This window comes from Nicotiana attenuata, unplaced genomic scaffold (assembly GCF_001879085.1).
Source record: "Nicotiana attenuata strain UT unplaced genomic scaffold, NIATTr2, whole genome shotgun sequence".
In the NCBI taxonomy this organism is placed as follows: domain Eukaryota; kingdom Viridiplantae; phylum Streptophyta; class Magnoliopsida; order Solanales; family Solanaceae; genus Nicotiana; species Nicotiana attenuata.
Genome location: NW_017670659.1, coordinates 381,930 through 403,777, shown reverse-complemented (window position 1 = coordinate 403,777; position 21,848 = coordinate 381,930). Strand labels below are relative to the sequence as shown.

At 36.0% G+C, this 21,848-nt stretch overlaps 2 protein-coding genes across 7 annotated transcripts in view; both read left to right on the top strand.

The window, feature by feature from the left end:
- Positions 1–5,413: 5,413 nt before the first annotated feature.
- Positions 5,414–8,925, top strand: LOC109241988 (leucine-rich repeat receptor-like protein kinase PXL1). The gene is made up of 2 exons (XM_019408817.1): positions 5,414–8,207; positions 8,298–8,925. Exons 1-2 carry the CDS (start codon positions 5,588–5,590, stop codon positions 8,708–8,710), a joined length of 3,033 nt encoding a protein of 1,010 aa, XP_019264362.1. The 5' UTR covers positions 5,414–5,587; the 3' UTR covers positions 8,711–8,925.
- Positions 8,926–18,528: 9,603 nt separating this feature from the next.
- Positions 18,529–21,848, top strand: part of LOC109241987 — an 11,120-nt gene continuing 7,800 nt past the window's right edge. For 3 of the 6 annotated variants that reach the window (XM_019408812.1, XM_019408810.1, XM_019408815.1), the window contains exons 1-3: positions 18,529–18,697; positions 19,063–20,186; positions 20,279–21,092. In XM_019408812.1, coding sequence (XP_019264357.1) covers positions 19,071–20,000 — 930 coding nt within the window. In that variant the 5' untranslated portion in view covers positions 18,529–18,697; positions 19,063–19,070 and the 3' untranslated portion in view covers positions 20,001–20,186; positions 20,279–21,092. The remainder of the gene's footprint in view (positions 18,698–19,062; positions 20,187–20,278; positions 21,093–21,848) is intronic. The other 3 variants (XM_019408814.1, XM_019408811.1, XM_019408813.1) reach the window with 3 other exon arrangements.

The window sequence follows — 21,848 nt, the reverse complement described above, 5'->3', positions numbered from 1 at the left end:
AGTCAACAATTGCCCATCCTAGGTTCGCTTAGTCAAAACCCGAGATTCAGACCAAAATCCAATTACCTATTCACCCTAAGTCCGATTATGTGATTAGTTTCGAAATCCGTCCTCAATTTGAGGTCTAAATCTCAATTTTATAAAAATCTTCATTTCTATCCAAATCCCTAATTTCTACCATGAAAGAGCAAAGATTAAAGGATAGAAATTAATTGGTGTTGATGGAAATGGAAAAAAACGAGTTAAAATATACTAACCTATGAAGTGGGGATAAAATTCTTCTTCAAAATTACCTCTCGGTCGAGCTCTAATGTGGAGATGGTGAAAAATGGGTTAAATCTCGATTTTTAGAAGTTTAAAAGATTAGGCGTCAGGTGTTCATCGAGTTCGCAAGACACCTGATGCGATCGCAAAGCAACAACGGCCAAAGGCCTTCGCGTTCGCGAAGGCTTACTCCCATCTGCCTTCGCGTTCGCGGTCCTGATGTCACGTTCGCAAAGAGTAACGGTTCAGCTCCCCTCCTAGGCCCCATAACCCTACACGTTCGCGAGAGGCTGGTCGCATTCGCGAAGGGTAAACCCCTAGTGCTTCGCATTTGCGACTAAGCCATCGCGTTCACAATGAAGGAACTCCGCCCCTGTCCCAGTTTCCCCTTCGCTCATGATCGGCACAAAGTGACAAACACCAGCAACAGCAAACTAGCAGCTATCCAAGTCCAAAAATCGATTCGTAGCCTATTTGAAACTCACCCGAACCCCTCGAGCTTCGAACCAAACATGCACACAAATATAATAACATCATACGAACTTGCTCGCGCAATCAAAACACTAGAATAACACCTAGAACTATGAATCGGACATCAAAATGAATGAAATTTTTAAAGAAACTTAAGAACATCCAAATTTACAACCAGAAGTCCGAATTACGTCAAATCAACTCCGTTTTGCACCAAATTTTTCAGACAAGTCATACATAGTGAAATGAACCTATTCCGAGTTCCGAAACCGAAACCCGAACCCAATAGCAACAAAGATAACCTACGATCAAACTTCGGAATTCTTTAAACCTTCAAATTAAAAAAATTCAAAATACGTTAAATTAAGTTAGGGACTTTAGAATTCGATTGGGCATACGCCCAAGTCACAAATCACGATACGAACCCGCCGGAACCGTCAAAATACTGATCTGGGTCCGTTTGCACAAAATGTTGACCGTAGTCAACTCAAATTATTTTTTAAATCTAAAATTCACATTTTCTTCAATTTTTTCTCATAAAAATTTTCAGGAAGAGGACGCAACTTTTGCACGCAAGTCGATGAGGGTTAAACAGAGCTATTCGAGGTCTCGAAATACATAAATGTACACACATATATATATATATATGAGAGAGAGAGAGAGAAAGGAGATATATGTGTTTATTTAGAAATTCAATTTATCATCCTGTTTCTCCGCTCTTTTTTCTTTTCTTTTTAGTTTTTTTAATTCATATTTCCTTGCATACATGATAGGGTGTTCAAGAAATAAGGGGAATGTCAATTTATTCAACAAGTCTGGGAATCGGAGAACTAGTACTTGAGTGTTTTCATTCGAGTTTCTTGCTTCACCGGCATAAGCAATATTTAAGTTGTTAATCTATAGTTGTATAACAACTGGGGAGGAGGAGAAAAAGAAATAGGAGATGAGCACACAAGCTCGTATCTAAAGTTTTCCAACACCATAGCTATAACCTACAAGTTAAATAATTTGAAAATTTAATTTGAATATTGCTTAAATAGTAAGGTGAAGGTTACAGGTGCAATTCCAAGCAGAAATCATGAGTTCCATTTGGGGCTCATTTGTTTTTCACTTAATGGAGATATGAATCTAAATCACTTAAATTTTGCATTTGCATTTTTCCTTTTCCAAATACTTATTTGATTTTAATTGGTATGGGTTATTTAGATTGTATACATAATTTTATGATCATTAAGTTGTTGTTCATGTAAAATTCTTCTTTCGAACGTAACTTTCTAAAGCTACAATTTCAATTACAACATACAAGTTGTATCACTAATCTCCAGCATACGATCACCACTATCAACCACCACTAATAACTATATTGTCGATGATCACGGCACAACCACAACTACCAATCATCATGACCACCAATCACCTCCACCATCGATCGCCGCTATCAACCATTGTCGCAACCATCAACCACCTCTATCCAACCACTAGCAATAAACTACCTCCATCACTACTGCCAACAACATCCATCGCCACCACCAACAACCTTCTACACTAACTGTCACCACCATGCAATCATCACTTCTAGCACCACCATATAACCATCAGCCCTTACTGCACAACCATTTCATCAGTCACCTCGACTAACTACAACCACAATTAGCTATCACCTTACCATCATTATTTCTCACAATCAATGCCGCTAGCTTTTAGAGTGTATTTCATCAAACAAATAGGTTTACACATCACCATAAATTAAGATTTTCTTTAATATTTTATTAATAAAATACGTAATTATTATTTTAAAAATTCTATATTTATTAGTTTTAGTTATACAACTAGATTATATACTTTCATATGGGAGAAACAAGATAGTCTTAATTATTTTTTGTTCATATTTAAAGTCAATACCTTAATAATCATATGTATATTAAAATTTAGATATGTTATTAATTTTAATAAGTCTAATGCTGAAAAGATAAAAGAAGGTTTAAAGAGAAGAAAAAAGGAATTACTAAGAAGGATATACTTATGTCAAATAATTGGGCCAATGATGAAGTCTTGATGGTGGCTTTGGTATAAAGCCATGTGGGGATACCTAATTCTCCACCTCATGAATTCTTACTATTGCTTCAATAATAGCATAATATGTTTTCCTCTTCTTCTTTTCCCTTGAAACAAAAAGGTTTGATTTTTCTTGATATTTTTGAAGATGACGGTTATTTTTATTTTTAAAACATGTATTGTTTGAGTGTGGCAAATGTGGTGTCCCCTCCAATAATGCAATGGGATATGCATAGTTTCAACTTTCATTCAATCATTCATTCCCAAGAGGAAGCTGCTGCTGCAACTTCAGGTCCTCTTCACATGGCTTCCAACCTTTCTCTTTAGAGAGAGAAATAAATTTATTTAATTTATTAACATATCATATCACACATATCAACCTTTTCAAGAACTTGCAGATAATTGTCATGTAAATAAAACAAAGTATAAATTAATTAAGATTCACTTTGCCAGATGGGTCCATGTGATTACCAAGTAAACTGTGCAAAATTAGTCATGTCATTATTTGGAGGAATGCTGTTTTTATGTACTCGGACAATTATTTATTTTCTCTCTTTGTTTTTGCATATAATAGCTAGTCATTACAAATATTTTATATGGGTATATATGTGAAAATGTTATTAAAAAGTACACTAATGAAGAGATACTTCCAACCATTTTACATGCACTAACATGTTTAGATTACATTACAGCCATTTGATTAGGGTCACTTATTTTATTTTCTTTTTGGATTCCCCTTGAATTTGTTTATTTCAGTTTGTTCTATGAATATAATGCTTTATTAATATACTCTACCACTATACCGACGGGTGAAAAGGAAAGCATTTTTTGTTAACTTAACTGCCCTAAAACTGAAATTGTTGTATTAAATTTATGGATTATTTTCTCTCGTTTTTTGTTATTTGGTGCTTTCAGTCTTTAATTTTACCTTTTCCTGGCTCTAATTATCGCTCAGTATTCAAACTATTTGACACTTCGAAATTGTCAATGAGCAAGAAAAAGAAAAAAGAAAAAGATTCAACCTTGAGATTTTACTTTCTTTCTTGAATATTGGATTAAATACTTCAGAAGATATTTTTAGTTGTATGCCTATTTTATTTTTAATTTAAAAAATGAAATAGTTGTATGTCTATTTGAAAATGCGAACAAACAAGAAGTTTTCTGAAAACAAAATTTGATATAGATACATTAAAAAGAGTACAATCATGTTACTTTCTACTCTCAGTGTACGGAGACACCTATACAATATATAAATTTTTTTAAACATCTATAGGTATGTATGTATATGTGTATAGAAAAATTAAATTGACTACTTAAAAATAATGCAAAGTAAACATCAATTTGAGATAAAAGGTAAAATTTTAACATCTCTATAACCTCATACCCAACATATTGAGTCATACCAAAGGCGCTATTACTTATAAAAAATCATGCGTAACTAGCATTATTCATCGTTGCCCTTGAGTAATCTTGTCCTTCTTCACAACTAACTAATCACCTATCATAGTAAAAGCATTAAATCTTTATACCATTTACTTCCTCTATTCACGTTTAGTTGTCCACTTTTGACATTGCATTCCTTTAAAAAAAAATGAAGTATATATTTTACAGTTTTAGTTTACTCAAAATAATGATAGCATTTCAAAAAGTGTTGGAAAATAATTTAAAAAATGAGTAGTTAATGATAAGGGTAAAACGAAAAAAAAAATATCTTCCTCTTGATTTGCTAAAATAGACAAGCAAAAGTGAATATATATTTTTAGTATAGTGGACAAATAAAAGTGGACGGAGGGAGTAAGTTTTAATCAACCATTAAAAACAAAAGATACTATTAGCTCTCTCTCTCATTAGGCCATACAATTTGAGAGCTTTTTGTTCAAATTTTGTTTTCAAAAACAAAAATCTTCAAATCCCAAAAATAACTTTAGAGTAATTTTTGAAGTTTTCTACTCACAAAACTTCAAATTATTTTCAAGTAAAATACATGTCCAAACATAATTTCAAATTTCAAAAATTATTTTTGTTTTTATCTTCAAAAATTCAGTATTTCAAAATTCAACCAAATTTATGTCTTAACACTAGCTAAAAGTAGAATTTCCTTAGGTCTAAAATGAGGGAAAAATAAAACCATAATTTGATTAAACTATGCTCCTCACAACTCTCTTCCAAACAGACCACAACACTGACAGAAACTGAAAGAGCAGTGATAGTAGTAAATTTTATCGACATAGATTTAAGAAAAAACAACTGACTGTCATTCAGAATGGTTTGACCTTTGAACAATTATGAGACAAAGTACAAAACAACCAAAACAAGTTAATATTATGTTTTTCATAAATAGGTAAAATAATCACTGAAAACACATTCCTTCCCATGTTTTAATGTCGGTTCCATTCTCAATAACTCCAAAACCTTTACAGTCATTAGCTACAACTCCATAGCTGGTTCAGATCCCATTTCCCAAGACCTCACGAACTCCCCAATTATATTTATTATTAATTAATTAATTAATTACTAATCCCCCTTCATTAGTGTCTAATCATTACATTCTTACTCTCTAACCCCACCCCCTACCCCTCAAAAATGAAATAAAAGAAGAAAAACATGCATACAGATAGATATGGGTCCCATTTTTAGTTAATCATGATAACTAACTGATTAACACTACTTGTTACTATGAAATAGTAGTATAAGTTATTTTGGTCATTTTCATAATAGTTTGTTCTCAAGAACTAAAAAAAAGAATGTTGTACAACTGAATTAACAGAGAGAAGAAATTTTGTGAAAAGATCAAACCATGAAAAATCATCTCTTTTTCTTGTTATTTTTCATTGTTTCATCAAATGGTGATGAAGTTTCAACATTGTTAGCACTAAAGTCCAGTCTTGTTGATCCAATGGATCACCTCAAAGACTGGAATTTGCCAAACAATGGAAACTCAAGTTCAATTTCTGTTCATTGTAAATGGACTGGTGTGTTGTGCAACTCCAAAGGTTTTGTAGAGAATCTTGATTTGTCAAACAAGAATCTCAGTGGCAGAGTTTCTGATCAAATTCAAGGGCTAAAGAGTTTATCTTCACTAAATCTTTGTTGCAATGATTTCTCCACTGCATTGCCAAAGTCATTGGCCAATCTGACTTCTTTAAAGAGCATTGATGTGAGCCAAAATAACTTTGTTGGCAAGTTCCCAACAGGTCTTGGAATGGCTTCTGGATTGAGATATCTCAATGCTTCTAGCAATAACTTTGAGGGGTTTCTCCCTCAGGATCTTGGCAATGCTACATTGCTCGAAATCATGGATTTTCGAGGGAGTTTCTTCCAAGGTTCAATCCCTTTATCGTTCAAGAATCTTCAGAATTTGAAGTTTCTTGGACTATCAGGGAATAATCTTACAGGAGAGATCCCTCGGGAGCTCGGTGAATTGAAAGCTGTAGAGACTATAATTCTTGGATACAATCAGTTTGAAGGTTCAATTCCAGCTGAGTTTGGTAATCTAAGTAGTCTTCAGTATCTTGACTTGGCTGTTGGCAGTTTAAGTGGTCAAATACCAGCTGAATTAGGCAAGTTGAAGAATCTGACCACTGTGTACTTGTATCAGAACAGTTTTGAAGGGAAGATTCCAGCTGAAGTTGGAAATATTACATCTTTAGTTTACTTGGATCTTTCTGATAACAACATTTCAGGGGAGATTCCGAATGAGTTAGCAGATTTGAAGAATTTGCAGCTGCTAAATCTCATGTGCAATAACTTAACTGGTCCTATTCCAACAAAGCTTGGTGAGCTAGAAAATCTTGAGATACTTGAACTATGGAAAAACTCTTTAAATGGTTCTTTGCCTATGAATCTTGGGAAAAAATCTCCCTTGCAATGGTTAGATGTTTCTTCTAATTTCTTGACAGGTGAGATCCCTCCTGGTTTGTGTGATTCTGGCAATCTAACAAAGCTCATTCTCTTTAACAATTCTTTCTCTGGACCAATCCCATTAGGCCTCTCTAATTGTTCTTCACTCGTCCGAGTCAGAATCCAAAATAATCTTCTTTCAGGTGTAATCCCAATTGGATTTGGAACTCTTCCTAAACTTCAAAGATTGGAATTGGCTAATAACAATCTTACTGGTGAAATTCCTGAGGATTTCACTTTGTCTTCTACACTTTCTTTTATTGATGTCTCCTCGAACCACCTTGAATCATCTTTGCCATCTAGCATTTTGTCTATTCCTAGCCTGCAAACCTTTGCAGTCTCCAATAACAATCTTAAAGGCAACATTCCTGACCAATTCCAAGATTGTCCATCCCTTTCGTCGCTTGATCTTTCAAGCAACCATTTCACGGGTAAAGTTCCTCAAAGTATTGCTTCATGTGAAAGGCTTGTGAATCTTAATCTTAGCAACAATCAATTCAGTGGTGAAATCCCAACTCACATTGCCACATTGCCAACTTTATCTATTCTTGATTTATCAAACAACTCCCTAGTTGGAAAAATACCAATGGACTTTGGTAGTTCTCCAGCTCTAGAAATGCTTAATCTGTCATACAACAAACTTGAGGGTCCAGTTCCAAGCAATGGGATATTAATGACCATTAATCCCAATGATCTAATAGGTAATGCTGGACTTTGTGGTGGCATACTTCCACCGTGTTCTCAAAATCTCATCACCACTTCAAACGTGAGGAAGACTCGTGTGAATCACATAATCGTGGGATTTATTGTTGGGATCTCGGTTATCGTAGCTGTTGGGATCATGGTTCTAGCTGGGAGATCAATGTACAACAGATGGTACTTGTGCAACAGCTTCTTTAAAGATTTTCGGTTCAGCAAGAACAATTCAGAATGGCCTTGGAGGCTAGTAGCATTTCAGAGGATTAACTTCACAAGTTCTGATATTCTGACTTGCCTAAAGGAGTCAAATGTGATAGGCATTGGTGGCAATGGAATTGTCTACAAGGCTGAGATTCAGAGGCCACATTCTGTTGTAGCAGTTAAAAAGTTATGGAGAACAAATGGGGACATTGAAGCAGGAGAAGAACTCTTTGCAGAGGTAGATCTTTTAGGGAAGCTTCGTCACAGGAACATCGTTAGGCTATTAGGCTATCTTCACAATGAGACTGATGTCATGATGTTATCTGAATACATGCCTAATGGAAATCTTGGAGCTGCTTTACATGGGAAACAAGCTGCAAAAATGCTCGTGGATTGGTTGTCGAGATACAACATTGCTCTTGGTGTTGCTCATGGCCTCGCTTACCTTCACCATGATTGCCATCCACCAGTCATACATCGAGATGTCAAGTCAAGCAACATTCTTCTTGATTCAGATTTTGAGGCAAGAATTGCAGATTTTGGCTTGGCGAGAATGATGCTTCATAAGAATGAGACTGTCTCTATGGTAGCAGGATCATATGGCTATATAGCACCAGGTAAAATTTATTTTTTTAACCTTAAAATGATTTCATTTCATATCCATATAGTTTAAGAAATTCATTGTGCTTTCTCTTTTGTTTTGGCAGAATATGGATACACATTGAAGGTTGATGAGAAGAGCGACATATACAGTTACGGGGTAGTGCTTTTGGAGCTTCTGACCGGAAAAATGCCATTAGACTCTTCGTTCGGAGAGTCCATTGACATTGTAGAATGGGTTAGAAGGAAAGTGAACAACAAGGCATCAGAAGAAGCATTAGATCATGATGTAGCTGGACAATGTAAACATGTTCAAGAAGAGATGCTTCTTGTCCTAAAGATTGCACTTCTTTGCACTGCAAAGCTTCCAAAAGAAAGACCATCAATGAGAGACATTATAACTATGCTTGGAGAGGCAAAACCAAGAAGGAAAAGCATTTGCCAAAATTGGGGTTATACTAGTAGTGCTAACAAAGATAAGTTAATTTTTGCACATTCACCAGTTGTAGGCCTTCTATAAGTACCAAAAACCTTTTTTTCTTATCTCTCTTTTCCTCTTCAATATCTAGTATATCTTCATGTTCAAGAGTCAAAATGTAAAGAGTCTCTTTCCTTCCTTTTCTTCTTTCCATTTTCTGTAATCGATATCAGAGAAGAGGAAATTGTATGAATACAACCCAATATTTTCTCTAGCCTAATGATTTCCTATTTGTCAATAACACACCATTCATATAAGATACTGTCTTTCTTTTTGGTCTTGATATATGATATTGTCGATTCCTTAAAGGAATATGAACGTTGCAGTTAACTAATACATAGAACAAGCATATGAGAATTGATGGTCTTAGTAGAAATTTTCAGCACCATTATTCAAGAAAAGAAGTATCACTGGAACTAGTATCTCACCAAATACCAGAAAATTGACTAGTGCATGTCTATAAACTATGAGGTAGGTAGCAGTTTTAACTTCATATACAACAACAAAAAAAGTGGGAGTCAGTTATATGAATCATCATCGTCTATGTCCCTCCATTCAAGCACACACCTCAGTCAGTTGCCTCTAATCTTAGGAATGTGCCTAAAATTGCAAGTCATTACCAAGTACACATATCAAGATGGAATGGATAAAAGAAATGCAACTCTAAAGACGTTGTAATGCAAGTAGCTATGAATGTGAAAAATGGACAACATATACTTATATAGGCAGAGAGTTGTTCGACTAGAATTCAAAAGTTTAAACTAAATTATGCCAGAAACACAGAAACAAAATCCAGGAGGAAGTAAAACAAAACAAATACTAAACTATCTTAGCCTTCGGATAAACATTTGAGACTTGAAAGCTGTCCCCCATGACAGTCTTGAGCGAGTAAAAACTTGGAACGTATTTAGTCACTGCAATGCCACTACCGTAAACATTGACCTTCCTAAACTTCTTCTCTTTTGGGCTGTAAGATACTAGTTGTGTGCCTTGTTCGCTTTGCATCAAGATTACTCCATCTTTCCAAATAATGATTGGTATAAATATACCCTGACGTATATCAGGCGGAATGCAATCCATCAAAATGCGATCTTTAGTCCATGATTCAGCTATTCCATACTCTTTCATCAACCATATATCGACATGTTGACTATAGCTATTATCGGACAAACACACACAATTCCCCAACTCTACTAGCCTCAAGCAAGAGGATGGAGTTTCTAGACCAGGTGGAGGTGGCACGGACTTCACCTCTTCTGTCCTAATATTAAAGGAGTAAATGCTGGCACTGGCACTGGCACTGGCACTTTTTTTATGATTTTCACTATCCATCCAATGAAGAAAACCATTGACATTAACATTGGTAAGTGATCCCCGTGGGTGTGGACGAACTTCGCCCACATTTCTCCATTTCTTATCAACTCCAAGAGTATAAACCTCCAATTCATATAGTTCTGGACGATCCCATACCGATCTCAATAACTTATACTGTCCCGAGGACTCACTAAAGCAAAATCCCCACGCAACATGACATACACTTTTATCAGGATATTTAAGCTTGAAACAATCGCCCAAAAGAGGATTGCAAATGTAAACCAAACGAGTTCTACCATATGTACAACTATTCATCAAACAAATAAACCCATTACACGAACCAATTATTTCCAACTTTGGTTTACTAGCAAGATTAATTGTTCTCGATTCTAGTGGAGGGAGGTGAAACTTTGGGCTCAACAACATGGGTCTATTTAACGGGGAAGAATAATAATCATAATCTGCTTTGAGTTCAAGAAGTGAAACGAAAGAGTGATCAACCGAAAGCAAAATGCAATGAAAATTAAGTGATCTTGACGTGTGATACATGTTAACAAATAAAGGATCACAAGTTAAAAGATTATACCAGAGTTTGCAAACAGTCTTGCAGAATAATTCAACCATAATTACCCTTGGTAGGTCCATAATTGTGACTTCATACATTTTTCTAAGAGCTGTTATCATTCTCACTTCCTTCTCTCTGGTTTCTTTGCATAATATACCTTAATACATACAACATCATATATCTATCAATCAATAGACATCTACTCACACTTGAATTCTAACATGTCTAACAGAAGCAACGTAGGATAAGGGATAATAGTAAGGGATTTTTTAAGGTATCCAGTTTTCGCCGAACAAGTTCTCCAAATTCGTGTAACACTTCATCTGAAAAGTACTATCATCTTGAATATTGCTGTTCTTTTCTTAAAATATCAATGTACACGTATTGAATGCTTTTAATTGTAAATTGAGTATTAAATCGAATTTTATAAATTAAATATTATTAATATATAAATTGAATATGCTGATTTTTTTTTGAATATTTATATTGAGTTAAGTGATGTTTCTACTTCCAATTTTCTTCCTCGAGTTTTGTTCGTATACAATACAGATTACTCATTATTGTCTTTCTCTACCTTTTAGGATTTTTGTCTTTTTGAACACCATTGAACTTCAGAGCTAATTTTGTATGATATTTTCTCAACTGTTGAAGACCTGAAATTGCTATTCCGCGAACTCTTACTATTTCCGAAGTCATAATTCCTCAATATATGAAAGTTAACTGCGAACAAACCGTAGTTAGCAACTTATCGTAACATACATATCGAAACTGTTGGCAATTTGCACCGAAATCTCTGTTACACATTCAACCTTTAAAAAGTGTGTCTAAGACACCCTACTTTTCACCATATAGCACTTGCGTGTTTACACACAAAAAAATCGCGTGAAACCCGTAAAAAAATCCTATTTTTTGTCTCCCCTCCCTCTAGTCTTCTTCCTCACCACCCTCCCCCTCATTTTCTTTCACCAAAAAGAATTTTTAAAAGAAAATATCGATTTTAGATCTAAAATTGAGCGGATTTTGTTGGTTTATTGTCCAAATATTGTGAAAATTATTTATTTGTGATAGATATAAAAGCCTTAACATTAGTATTGAAGGTTTGGTGAAAAAATCTAGAATCCACCATTGTTGGGGTATCGAAAAAAGCTTGAAAATTCAATTGGGTCTTGTTGATTATTGGGTTATTGAACTCAATTTATTGCTCGATTATGTTTGGCTAGTTGTTTAGATAGTGTAGTTGAATTTTAGTATTGTTGGATACTTTCTCACAAACAACCATGGTGGTAGCAACAATGGTGCTTAAGATAGAAAATGGAAAGATGAAGAAGATGGATTTTAATTTTAATTTCTCATATTTTTTTTCCTTTTTAAAGTCAATGACACGTGTCGCGACCCTGTTAGGGCGTGAATTTCACGTTATCTGAAAAATTGGTCAAGCACAAAAGTGGTGTGTCTTAGACACACTTTTGAAAGGTTGAGTGTGTAAAAGGTTTCCCGTGAAAGAGAGGTGTGTAACAGGGATGTCGCTGCAAGGTTGATGGGTAAACTATGTATTTTGCCAAACTGAAACTAAAAATACAGATAAAAGTTTTCAACCCAAAAGCTGCACCAAACACTATATATAGACCAAAATTGCACCTAAAAAAACTACACCAAACACTAGAGTGATAACAGCAGCAACTATAAAATTGTACCTTTAAACGTGAGTTTCCATTAGGATACAATTCGCTCATCGTAAAACTTCATATGGGTTCGATGTACTTTTATCTTCAACGAGTAGTCCAACATTCAATGTGTGCCCGGAAACATATGGTTGCCCGTGAGTAAACTTATAGGATTAATAATTGAATTTCACTTAGTTACAAGTAAGAAATAATAATGAAGAATTGATTCATCTCCTACATGAGAAAGATATATATGATAACAACTTCATTATTTTTCTTCATTCCTTTGTTTTTGATTTTGTTTACCCGTAAAATGGTATAGTTAAATTTGTAACATGGTTTATAGACACGTAAATTAGTTTGATCCAAGAATATGAAATTAACAAGAAGGGAAATAAGATTATTAAAATAACTTGAAGAAAATACAAGTCTGGATATAGACGTAGCTTCTCTGAAAACAGAAATAAGAGCAATGTTAAGAACAAAAAGAAAGAGGGTAATTTTATATAGTAAGAGCGAATTATAACCTTTTGAGTACAGATGATTTTTTGTGTCCAACTACGGATACAAATTTTCCTATTTATAGCTCTATTTAGGGAGACAAGATCCCCAAATCAAGCTCTTCTTTAATGAGAATAAAACCCCTCTTGATGGCTGCATAACGACTGGCCTGGTCATTAACACAGAGATTCTTTGTAACAGTTGTTCATTGAATGCTGTCTTTTCAAACCGATATCTTCCTTTCAAATCTTCGTTCTCGGTTCCCATGCCTTCGGTATTTATTCAGCACCGATCACATGGTTGTATCCGGTGTCAACCATTCGCTAACTCATCTCTTACCCGTCTCCAGTTTCACGTGTCATCTCGTCATTCATCCACCTGTCGCTAATCAGTTTCACCTCATCCATCGGAGTTTAGTCCCCGAGTTAACTCACGTCCTACAACCAAAGCCTCGTACTCGGCCTCATTGTTAGTTAATGATATAGTTCTAATGGCATGTCTCAGGGTTTCTCCCGAGAGAATGATTAGTACTATCCCAAGACTGGGCCTTTTTGCGTTGGAAGCTCCATCCGTAAACAAGGTCCAAACACCGGAGATAGTTTCCGACACTAGAAATGCTTTTTTAGCAGCTAAAAGCATCGTTTCCGGATTAAAGTCAGCCACGAGTCGGTCAAAACTTTTGACTTAATTGCAGTCATGAGTTTATATTCAATATCCAGTTCACTAACTTTGACTGCACATTTCGGCAATCGACCCGATAATCCAGGCTTACGAAGGACATTCCTCAAGGGAAAAGTTGTAACAACGGCTATGGTATGATGTTGAAAATAAGGACTAAGCTTTGAGATGCGACTACGAGAGCTAGGGCCAACTTTTCAAAGTGCGGATATTGTGTCCCCACTCCAGATAAAGCTTTACTAACATAATAAACAGTAAATTGAGTACCTTCCTCCTCTCTCGTCAGAACAACACTTATGGCTACTTCGTAAAACTCTAAATAAATAGCAATTGCTCACCTTCCATCGGTTTTGACAGCAGTGGAGGAATAGACAGGTACCTTTTCAAGTCTTTCAGCGCTTGTTGACATTTCGGAGTCCACACGAAATTATTCTTCTTTTTCAAGAGCGAAAAGAAATGATGACGTTTCTCCGAGGATCTTGATATAAACCTGCTTAGGATCGCCAACCTTTCGGTCAACCTTTCCACCTCCTTTACACTTGCCAATTGATCCGGGATATCCTCGATGACTTTGATCTTATCGGGGTTTACTTCAACTCCTCTTTGAGAGACCAAAATCCCCAGAAACTTTCCAGAATCAACTCTGAAAGCGCATTTTTTAGGATTGAGTTTCATGTTGTACTTTCTCGGAATATCAAATGTCTCTTATAGATGAGCCAAATGATCTCCTGCATTAAGATACTTAACCAACATATTGTCAATATAAACTATTATTGTTTTACCAATTTGCTATTCAAACATTTTATTGACGAGCCTCTGGTAAGTGGCTCCGGCATCCTTAAGCCCGAAAGGCATCACATTATAACAGTATGTGCCAAATTTTGTGATAAATGAGGTTTTTTCTTGATCTTTGGGGTGCACCCTAATTTGATTATACCGGAATATCCGTCAAGAAAGCTCATTAACTCATATCCGGCTGTAGCATCGATCATTTAATTAATGTTTGGTAACGGAAAAGAATCTTTAGGGCATGCCTTATTCAAATCCTTGTAATCTACACACATTCTAAATTTATTATTCTTTTTAGGTACAACCACTACGTTAGCTAAATAATCGGGATAATTTACGTCTCGGATTGAACCTATATTCAATAACAGGGTTACCTCTTCTTTGACAAACCTGTTTCTGACCTCTGTTATCGATTGTTTCTTCTTCCTTACCGGAGGAAAGCTAGGATCCAAACTTATTTTGCTGACAGCCATTTTCAATGAAATACCTATCATATATGAAAATCACCATACAAAATAATCGATGTTAGCTTTAAGAAAATAAATAATTTTTAGTCTTAGTTCGAGGCTCAACCCCTTTCCTAAGTGGAATTTCGTTTATAAGAACTCTGTGAATAAGGCAACTTGTTCGAGCTCCTCTGCAGCCTATTTGGTTGCGTATGTTTCCTCCGGTACCTGAAAAGACCTCGGGACCTGATAGAAATCAATGACTCATTTCTCCATTATCTTCAATCGAGATGGAAGAGGGCACCGACTCCTCTAATTGATATTTTCTTGTTTCTTTCCCCTTGCTACTGGACAAGATAATTGCATTCATTTCTCTTGCAGCTGGTTGATCTTCTCTAATTTGTTTGACCCCTTTCTGGCATGGGAAATTTTAGCAGTTGATGATAAGTTGACAGTACAACCTTAATTTCATGTATCCATGACCTTCTAAGGATTACGTTGTATCCCATGTCGCTATCTATCACTTTGAACAAAATGGTCTTCGTTATGCCTTCGGCATGCGTGGGTAATAAAATCTCTCCTAGGTCGTTACACTTGTTAGGTTGAACCCGACCAGAAGCTGTGTTGCCGGAACTATGTTTTCGGCTAACTTTACTTGTTCCAAAACTCTTTATTGAATGATGTTGATTGAACTACCTGAATCAACCAACACATGTTTAATTTTAAAATCTAAAAACACTAACCGATATTACTAGAGTATCATTGTGGTAAAAGAAGGCCATCAGCATCCTTTTCCGTGAAGGTGATTTCATCATCTTCTGAAGCTTTTCCGGATTCTTTTGTCATGAGCTATCGATATCTTTGTCTTCTTTGCTGCTGAAAATGTTAAACCATTTACTTTGTCACCGCTAAAGATCATGTTTATCGTCAAGCAAGGTGAACCTGCAGCGGGTCTTGATGGTTCCACAACATCTCAATTTTTTTCATCATTATTCTTGGCCCAATCACTTAGAAATTCTCTAAGGTGACCATTCTTCAGTAGCGCTGCAACCTCTTCACGAAGGTGCCGGCAGTCCCCAGTTCTATGTCCATGTGTTCCACGGAATTCACACCATATATTAGGATCGCTTTGACTAGGATCCGATCGAATTGGTTTCAGAAATCTTGCCTCCTTAATATTTCTCATAATCGAAATCAGCTCAACTAAACTGATATTGAAGTTGTAGTTGGATAACCGGGGGTATGCTGAATGATGGGATCCCGATGATTCATTCTCATGTAAAGTTCTGCTATTCCGACCACGATCAGTGCTTCTATCGAAAATAAACATGTCCGGTGACTGAAATCCTTTACTCCCACACCCATCAACTCTTTCGTAAGGCTGAAAATGGCTCCTGGAAGGTCTCCGATCTGCATCAAAATTAGTTTTGATCTTCTCCTGATTCCGAACATGATTATGTCCTTTGGAAGACACCAATGAACTTAGTTGATCATCTTCTATTCTAATATTTGATTCATAACGATTGTGAACATCTGCCCATGTGGTTGCTTGAAATTCTAACAAGCTTTCCTTCAACTTCCTAGAGGCATCGGAGCTCAATAGATTGAGACCCTTGGTAAACGCTTCAGCTGCCCACTCGTCCGATACCGCCGGCAACAACATCCTTTTCTTCTGAAATCGGATCATGAATTCTCACAATAGTTTGGTTCTCCTTGGGCGATTCGGAATACATCTGCCTTTCTAGGTTGGACCTTTCTTGCCCCTGCATGAGCTTTAATGAAAATATTTGCAAGTATTGCAAAAGAATCAATTAAATTCTTAGGTAAAAGAGATTACCAAGTTAAAGCACCCTTCATTAGGGTTTCGCCAAATTTTTTCAACAAAACTGATTCGATCTTGTGCGGGGCCAAGTCATTTCCCTTTACTGCTGAAGTATAAGTTGTGATATGCTCTAATGGTTTCGAAGTCCCATCATACTTCTGTATGTCAGGCATCTTAAACATTTTCGGAATTAATTTCGAGTCCGCACTTGGTTTGAACGACAATTGTGTATACTTCTTTGAATCTGGTCCCTTTAACATTGGTGGTGCCATCGGGATCTGATCCATCTGAGCATGAAATTTCTTAGCATTTTGATCCTTTCATTCATTCATTCATTCATTTCCCTCGTGAATTTTATGAGCTCGATTTTGAAAGGATAATTAACATTGATGTCGTTCTGGAATCCACTACCTGCACCACCTGCCTCATTAAAATCAAACTCCTCCCTCAGAACATCGTTACCGGTCCTTTGAACTGTTTGAATTGCGGGGATGCTTGGAGGAGTCCGAACTACTCCATTGGAGTTATTGGAAGCAATCGAAAGCGCCTGTTTCAATTCCGTCATCACCCGTTCTTATCTTAAGAGGTGATTCAGAATTTCCCTTTGTTGTTCCCTTAAAATTTTAACTGTCTCAACCACTTGTTCATCGTCCATATCGTCAGGAGTTGGGCTTCTCACTTGCTGAGGGTCTGTTCTCCATGTATCGGAGTTGTTTCATTCCCTGCATTGTGAGTTTCGCTTGTTGAAACATCACGCTGGAACACATCGTCGTTGTTTGTTCCATCATTGTAAGAGTTGTTCACGTCATTAGCTGCCATACCTAATTTTTCTTTTAATAGCAAAAAGAATCAAAATGCGTTAGTAACAGATAAATAGATCAAAGTAATTATACAATTTGGCCCCACGATGGGCGCCAAACTATTTGCCCGTAAAACGGTACAGTTGAATTTGTAACATGGTTTATAGACACGTAAATTAGTTTGATCCAAGAATATAAAAATAAAAAGAACATAAATAAGATTATTAAAATAACTTGAAGAAAATATAAGCCTAGCTATAGACGTAGCTTCTCCGAAAGCAGTATTAAGAGCAATGTTAAGAACAAAAAGAAAGAGAGTAATTTTATATGGTAAAAGCGAATTAAAGCCTTATGAGTACAAATAATTTTTCGTGTCCAACTATGGATACAAATATTCCTATTTATAGCTCTATTAAGGGAGACAAGATCCCCAAATCAAGCTCTTCTTTAATGAGAATAAAACCCCTCATGATACCTGCATAACAGCTGATCATTAACATAGAAATTCTTTGTAAGAGTTGCTCATTGAATGCTGTCTTTTCCGGCTGATGTATTCCTTTCAAATCTTCATTCTCGGTTCCTACGCCTTTGGAATTTATTCAGCACCAATCACATATTTGTATCCGGTGCCAACTATTCGCTGACTCATCTCTTACCTGTGTCCAGTTCCACATGTCATCTCGTCATTAATCCACCTGTCGCTATCAATTTTACCCCATACACTCTTGTCTTTTAATTTTCTAAAAATAGATAAAGAATTTGTTACAGGTTATCTAACTCGTTATATGTAAGAACATCCAACCCCTGATTGAAACGACCCAAGGACATCTTTCACAATTCCGGTAGAGATGGTTCGCTAATAGACCGAGGGCTAAGTCATGTTCTAGATCATGAATATTTGGAGTCCATATTATGCAAGCCAATTATTCCCTGAAAAAACCTTACTCTTCCTTATTATTTTTTCTTTTATTTATTACTTTTTTATTTCATAAAAAAAAGTTATAAGTAATTCAAAATACTAAATAATCTGCACTAAAATAATCGAGATAAAGTTTCAATAAATCTAACAACCATACTTCGTTTAATATTTGATGGAGATAAAACAAAAATTCTTTAATTACCCTTAAAAAGACTAAAATTGCTGCAAGGAATATTTTAAAGAACAATTTTTGACCAACTTCAAACATTGAGGGACCATTTTTTGGCATTTCTCAAAGTATTATCCACGTATACTAAACAAAAGAAAAAAGAAATCTCTTAAACCCTTCCCTAGCCCTCTTCCTTACCTTCAGACCAAACACCTTACTCTTCTTAAATAAACTCTTCTTACTTTTTTGATTGGTCCTTAAACCCTTCTTAATTCTCCTCCCACTTTCTTGATACAACTCTCAGCCACTTCCGCTGTGCTTAATATTGTTAGCAGCTTTCTGCTGTGTTGGGCCTGGCAAAGGTGAGTCCATGAGCTCGACTGTTTATTATATCTTCCATTTTTTCCCCTGGAGTTTTATTCATTTCCTATACTTGTTTATTTATTTCTTGATATAGAGGGTGTCTCTTGGACAGTGTCTGTAAATTTTCCTTGTGGGTTTTGTCTGAAGTGGAAAATATGAAAATTACCTATAGTTGTTGAAGCTCATTTTCTGCATAGAACCCGGAAAAACTTGCCTGCCCTTCGAATAGAGAACCCTTTTTTTATTTTTAAAAAACCCTTTATTTAGAGAATCAGTGGAAATAATTCATAAGTTTCTCTTTCCCGCATTTAAGTTTGGTGATATGCTGAATAACTGAAAAGTTGAGCATTTTCTTATTCTGCAGTGAAGGTCATGCGTTATGCCACTTTCAGTTTTGGATGTTCATCAAATGAGAATTGCTATAGCAAAACCAAGAAGATAGCAGTTTTTCTTTCTCAAATTCCTAGGTATAGAAGATGGTACAACAGCAGTAGTGCTGGACTTTCTTCGAGATTTTCCTCACCCGACGCTCATCCAATTCTTCGATCCTGTGGTCTTCAGCATTCGTTCAAGAATTGGCAAGAATTGAGAAAGAATAAACTTACAGCTAGCACTTTTAGTCAAGCTGTTGGTTTTTTTCCTAAGCGCAGACCCCAACTCTGGTTGGAGAAAATCGGGGCGATTGAACCCTTCTCGGGTAATTTAGCTACGTGTTGGAGTAACATCAAAGAAGAGGAGGCTCTTGAGAGGTATAAGCTGATAACTGGAAATCCTGTCTCTTTTACTGATTTTCAGGTATATCGGGAAATGAAGAGAGAGGATGACTGGCTTGCAGCTTCCCCTGATGGCGTGGTTGACAAGTTTGTTTATCATTTGCCATCGAGAGGGGTTTTGGAGATCAAATGCCCTTTCTTCAAAGGCGATATGAGTGCTGCAACTCCTTGGAAAAGAATTCCGATCTTTTATGTTCCACAAGCACAGGGTTTAATGGAAATATTGGATCGAGATTGGATGGACTTTTATGTTTGGACTACCAAAGGAAGCAGTTTGTTTAGGTTGCATCGTGACGAAGAATATTGGAAGCTCTTGAAGATTGCACTTTCTGACTTCTGGTGGAAGCACGTTCAGCCAGCAAAGGAGTTGTACGAGAGATCACAGATCAAAAATCCCGTTGTCGAACTAGGCTCCTATAAGCCAGAACCTCAGCATGAATTGTTCCGGTCTATCATCTATGAAAGCAGGCGTGTGCTTGATAATTCCGTGTTGCTTATGCGTGAAATAGATGGAAAATTACAAAACTGAGATTCCTTTAGAAAGATTGCAGTGTTACTTATTCTATTAGCATACTTGAACTCCAAAATTAATCAAGATACAGTGGTTGGAAGATCACATGCATTGACATGGGCCAGTTGAGCAAATGAACTTGTTCAATAGCCAAATGGAGGCAGATGTTAGGACAAAGTTGGCACAAACTCTTATGGAGATAAGGTACATTTTGGGTTTGTTCTTTTTAATTTTTCTAAATCTTAATCTGCACTGTCAACTGTAACCTGGTTTCTCTTTGCATTTAAATTGGTCAGTCAAGTTGGAAATTGCTATTGTTGACCCAATGACAAACCTTCAAATAGGAGCAGGAAGCAGTGGTTGCAGAATGAGAGTCCCACGTGTTGGTATAAGTTGTTCTTTTATCTGTCAAATTGTTTTGTTGATTTTTCTTGTCTATCTTAGTTTTTATCATCATTCTAAACACCCTCTTTTGATCTGTAAATCAGAATCTGATAAACGATTTCCAAAAATGAGTTGAGCTTTACCTTTGTCAAAAAAGAAAAAAAGAGTTGAGCTTTACATGGTTTATTTTTTATCTAAACTATCAGAAGGATAAAAAAGGATATGTATTCCTGCTTGATGGAGCAATTATATGCTTGCGACAAAATTCTATGCTTTTTCTTTTTCTTTGTCCCTTCTTTTAGAGTGGTCATGGTGGGTGTCATTCTTTGTAAGCACCCTAGCATAAATGATGAATTCCTTCAGTTGTTAAAATTCCTGGCTTTGCATGCCCTTATCAATTAATTTGATTCATTCGCTGTGGTGTCTCACCCTCCTGTTTAAGTTACTTTGTACAGGATGTCTGTTGCTCTCCATTCTACTGAAGATGACGTGTTCTGTGCAGTCATCTGTTATATTGCAGAGCATGCAAAAAATTATGCTGCACTTATGTATAAGTAACAAAGCTTTGTGAAGAAAACTATGTTGGGAGTTGAAATGTCTGGTATGCAGTGCTGCTCTTACTCCCCCAGCATCTGGCTGCATTGCTGGAGAAAGTCATTGAAGCTCAAGATTTGGTGCAGACATTGATTCAAAGTATTCAGATGCTGATGTTGATGACTATATGAGGTATGCTATTTACTAGATAACCATCTAAACATAAATCCTGCAGCCATTAGGTTGCATATATTTATAATCCCAAAATTTTCTCAATCATGTGGCAGGATCAAGTAATTAATCATTTAAACTCCATATTTCAGTTCTTGAAGTTCCTTTTGGGCAATTCACCAGACTTGTTGTGAGGCAAAATATTTATGTGGAGCCATGTTCCAACTTTCAAGTAGTTCGAAATGTGTGGAATATTAAGATGGATGAATAGAACTTGGACAACATTCAGAAAGAATAATGCGTTGTAACAAAATAGCCTTGAGCAGTATAGATAAATTAAGTAACAAAAATCTTTGCTTTTTTGAGGTTTAAAAGAAAGTACTAAGGTTTGAAACTCCTCTACATGACATTTCTGCTACTTTAGTTCCTCCAAGCATGTATGAGTTTTCTAACCTCTATAGCTTAGAAATAATTTTGCATGAAATGCACGCTTTTGAAAATTTTGAAGAGTAGTCGAGTTGATTAATCGCGCCATGATCTTTAGGTTCCACTGTTAGCTTTAGATTTCACTATATAGGGTGTGTTGGGTATGAAGGAAAACATTTTCCGGAAAATGTTTTCCAATTTTCCCATGTTTGGTTGGCTTAAATATTTTGGAAAACATTTTCCTTATGAACTCATTTTCCTCCAAATGGAGGAAAATGTTTTCCTTATAAAGAGAAGGGAAAATATTTTCCAAAACTTCTTCTCAACCTTCCCTACCCTCACCCCTCCACC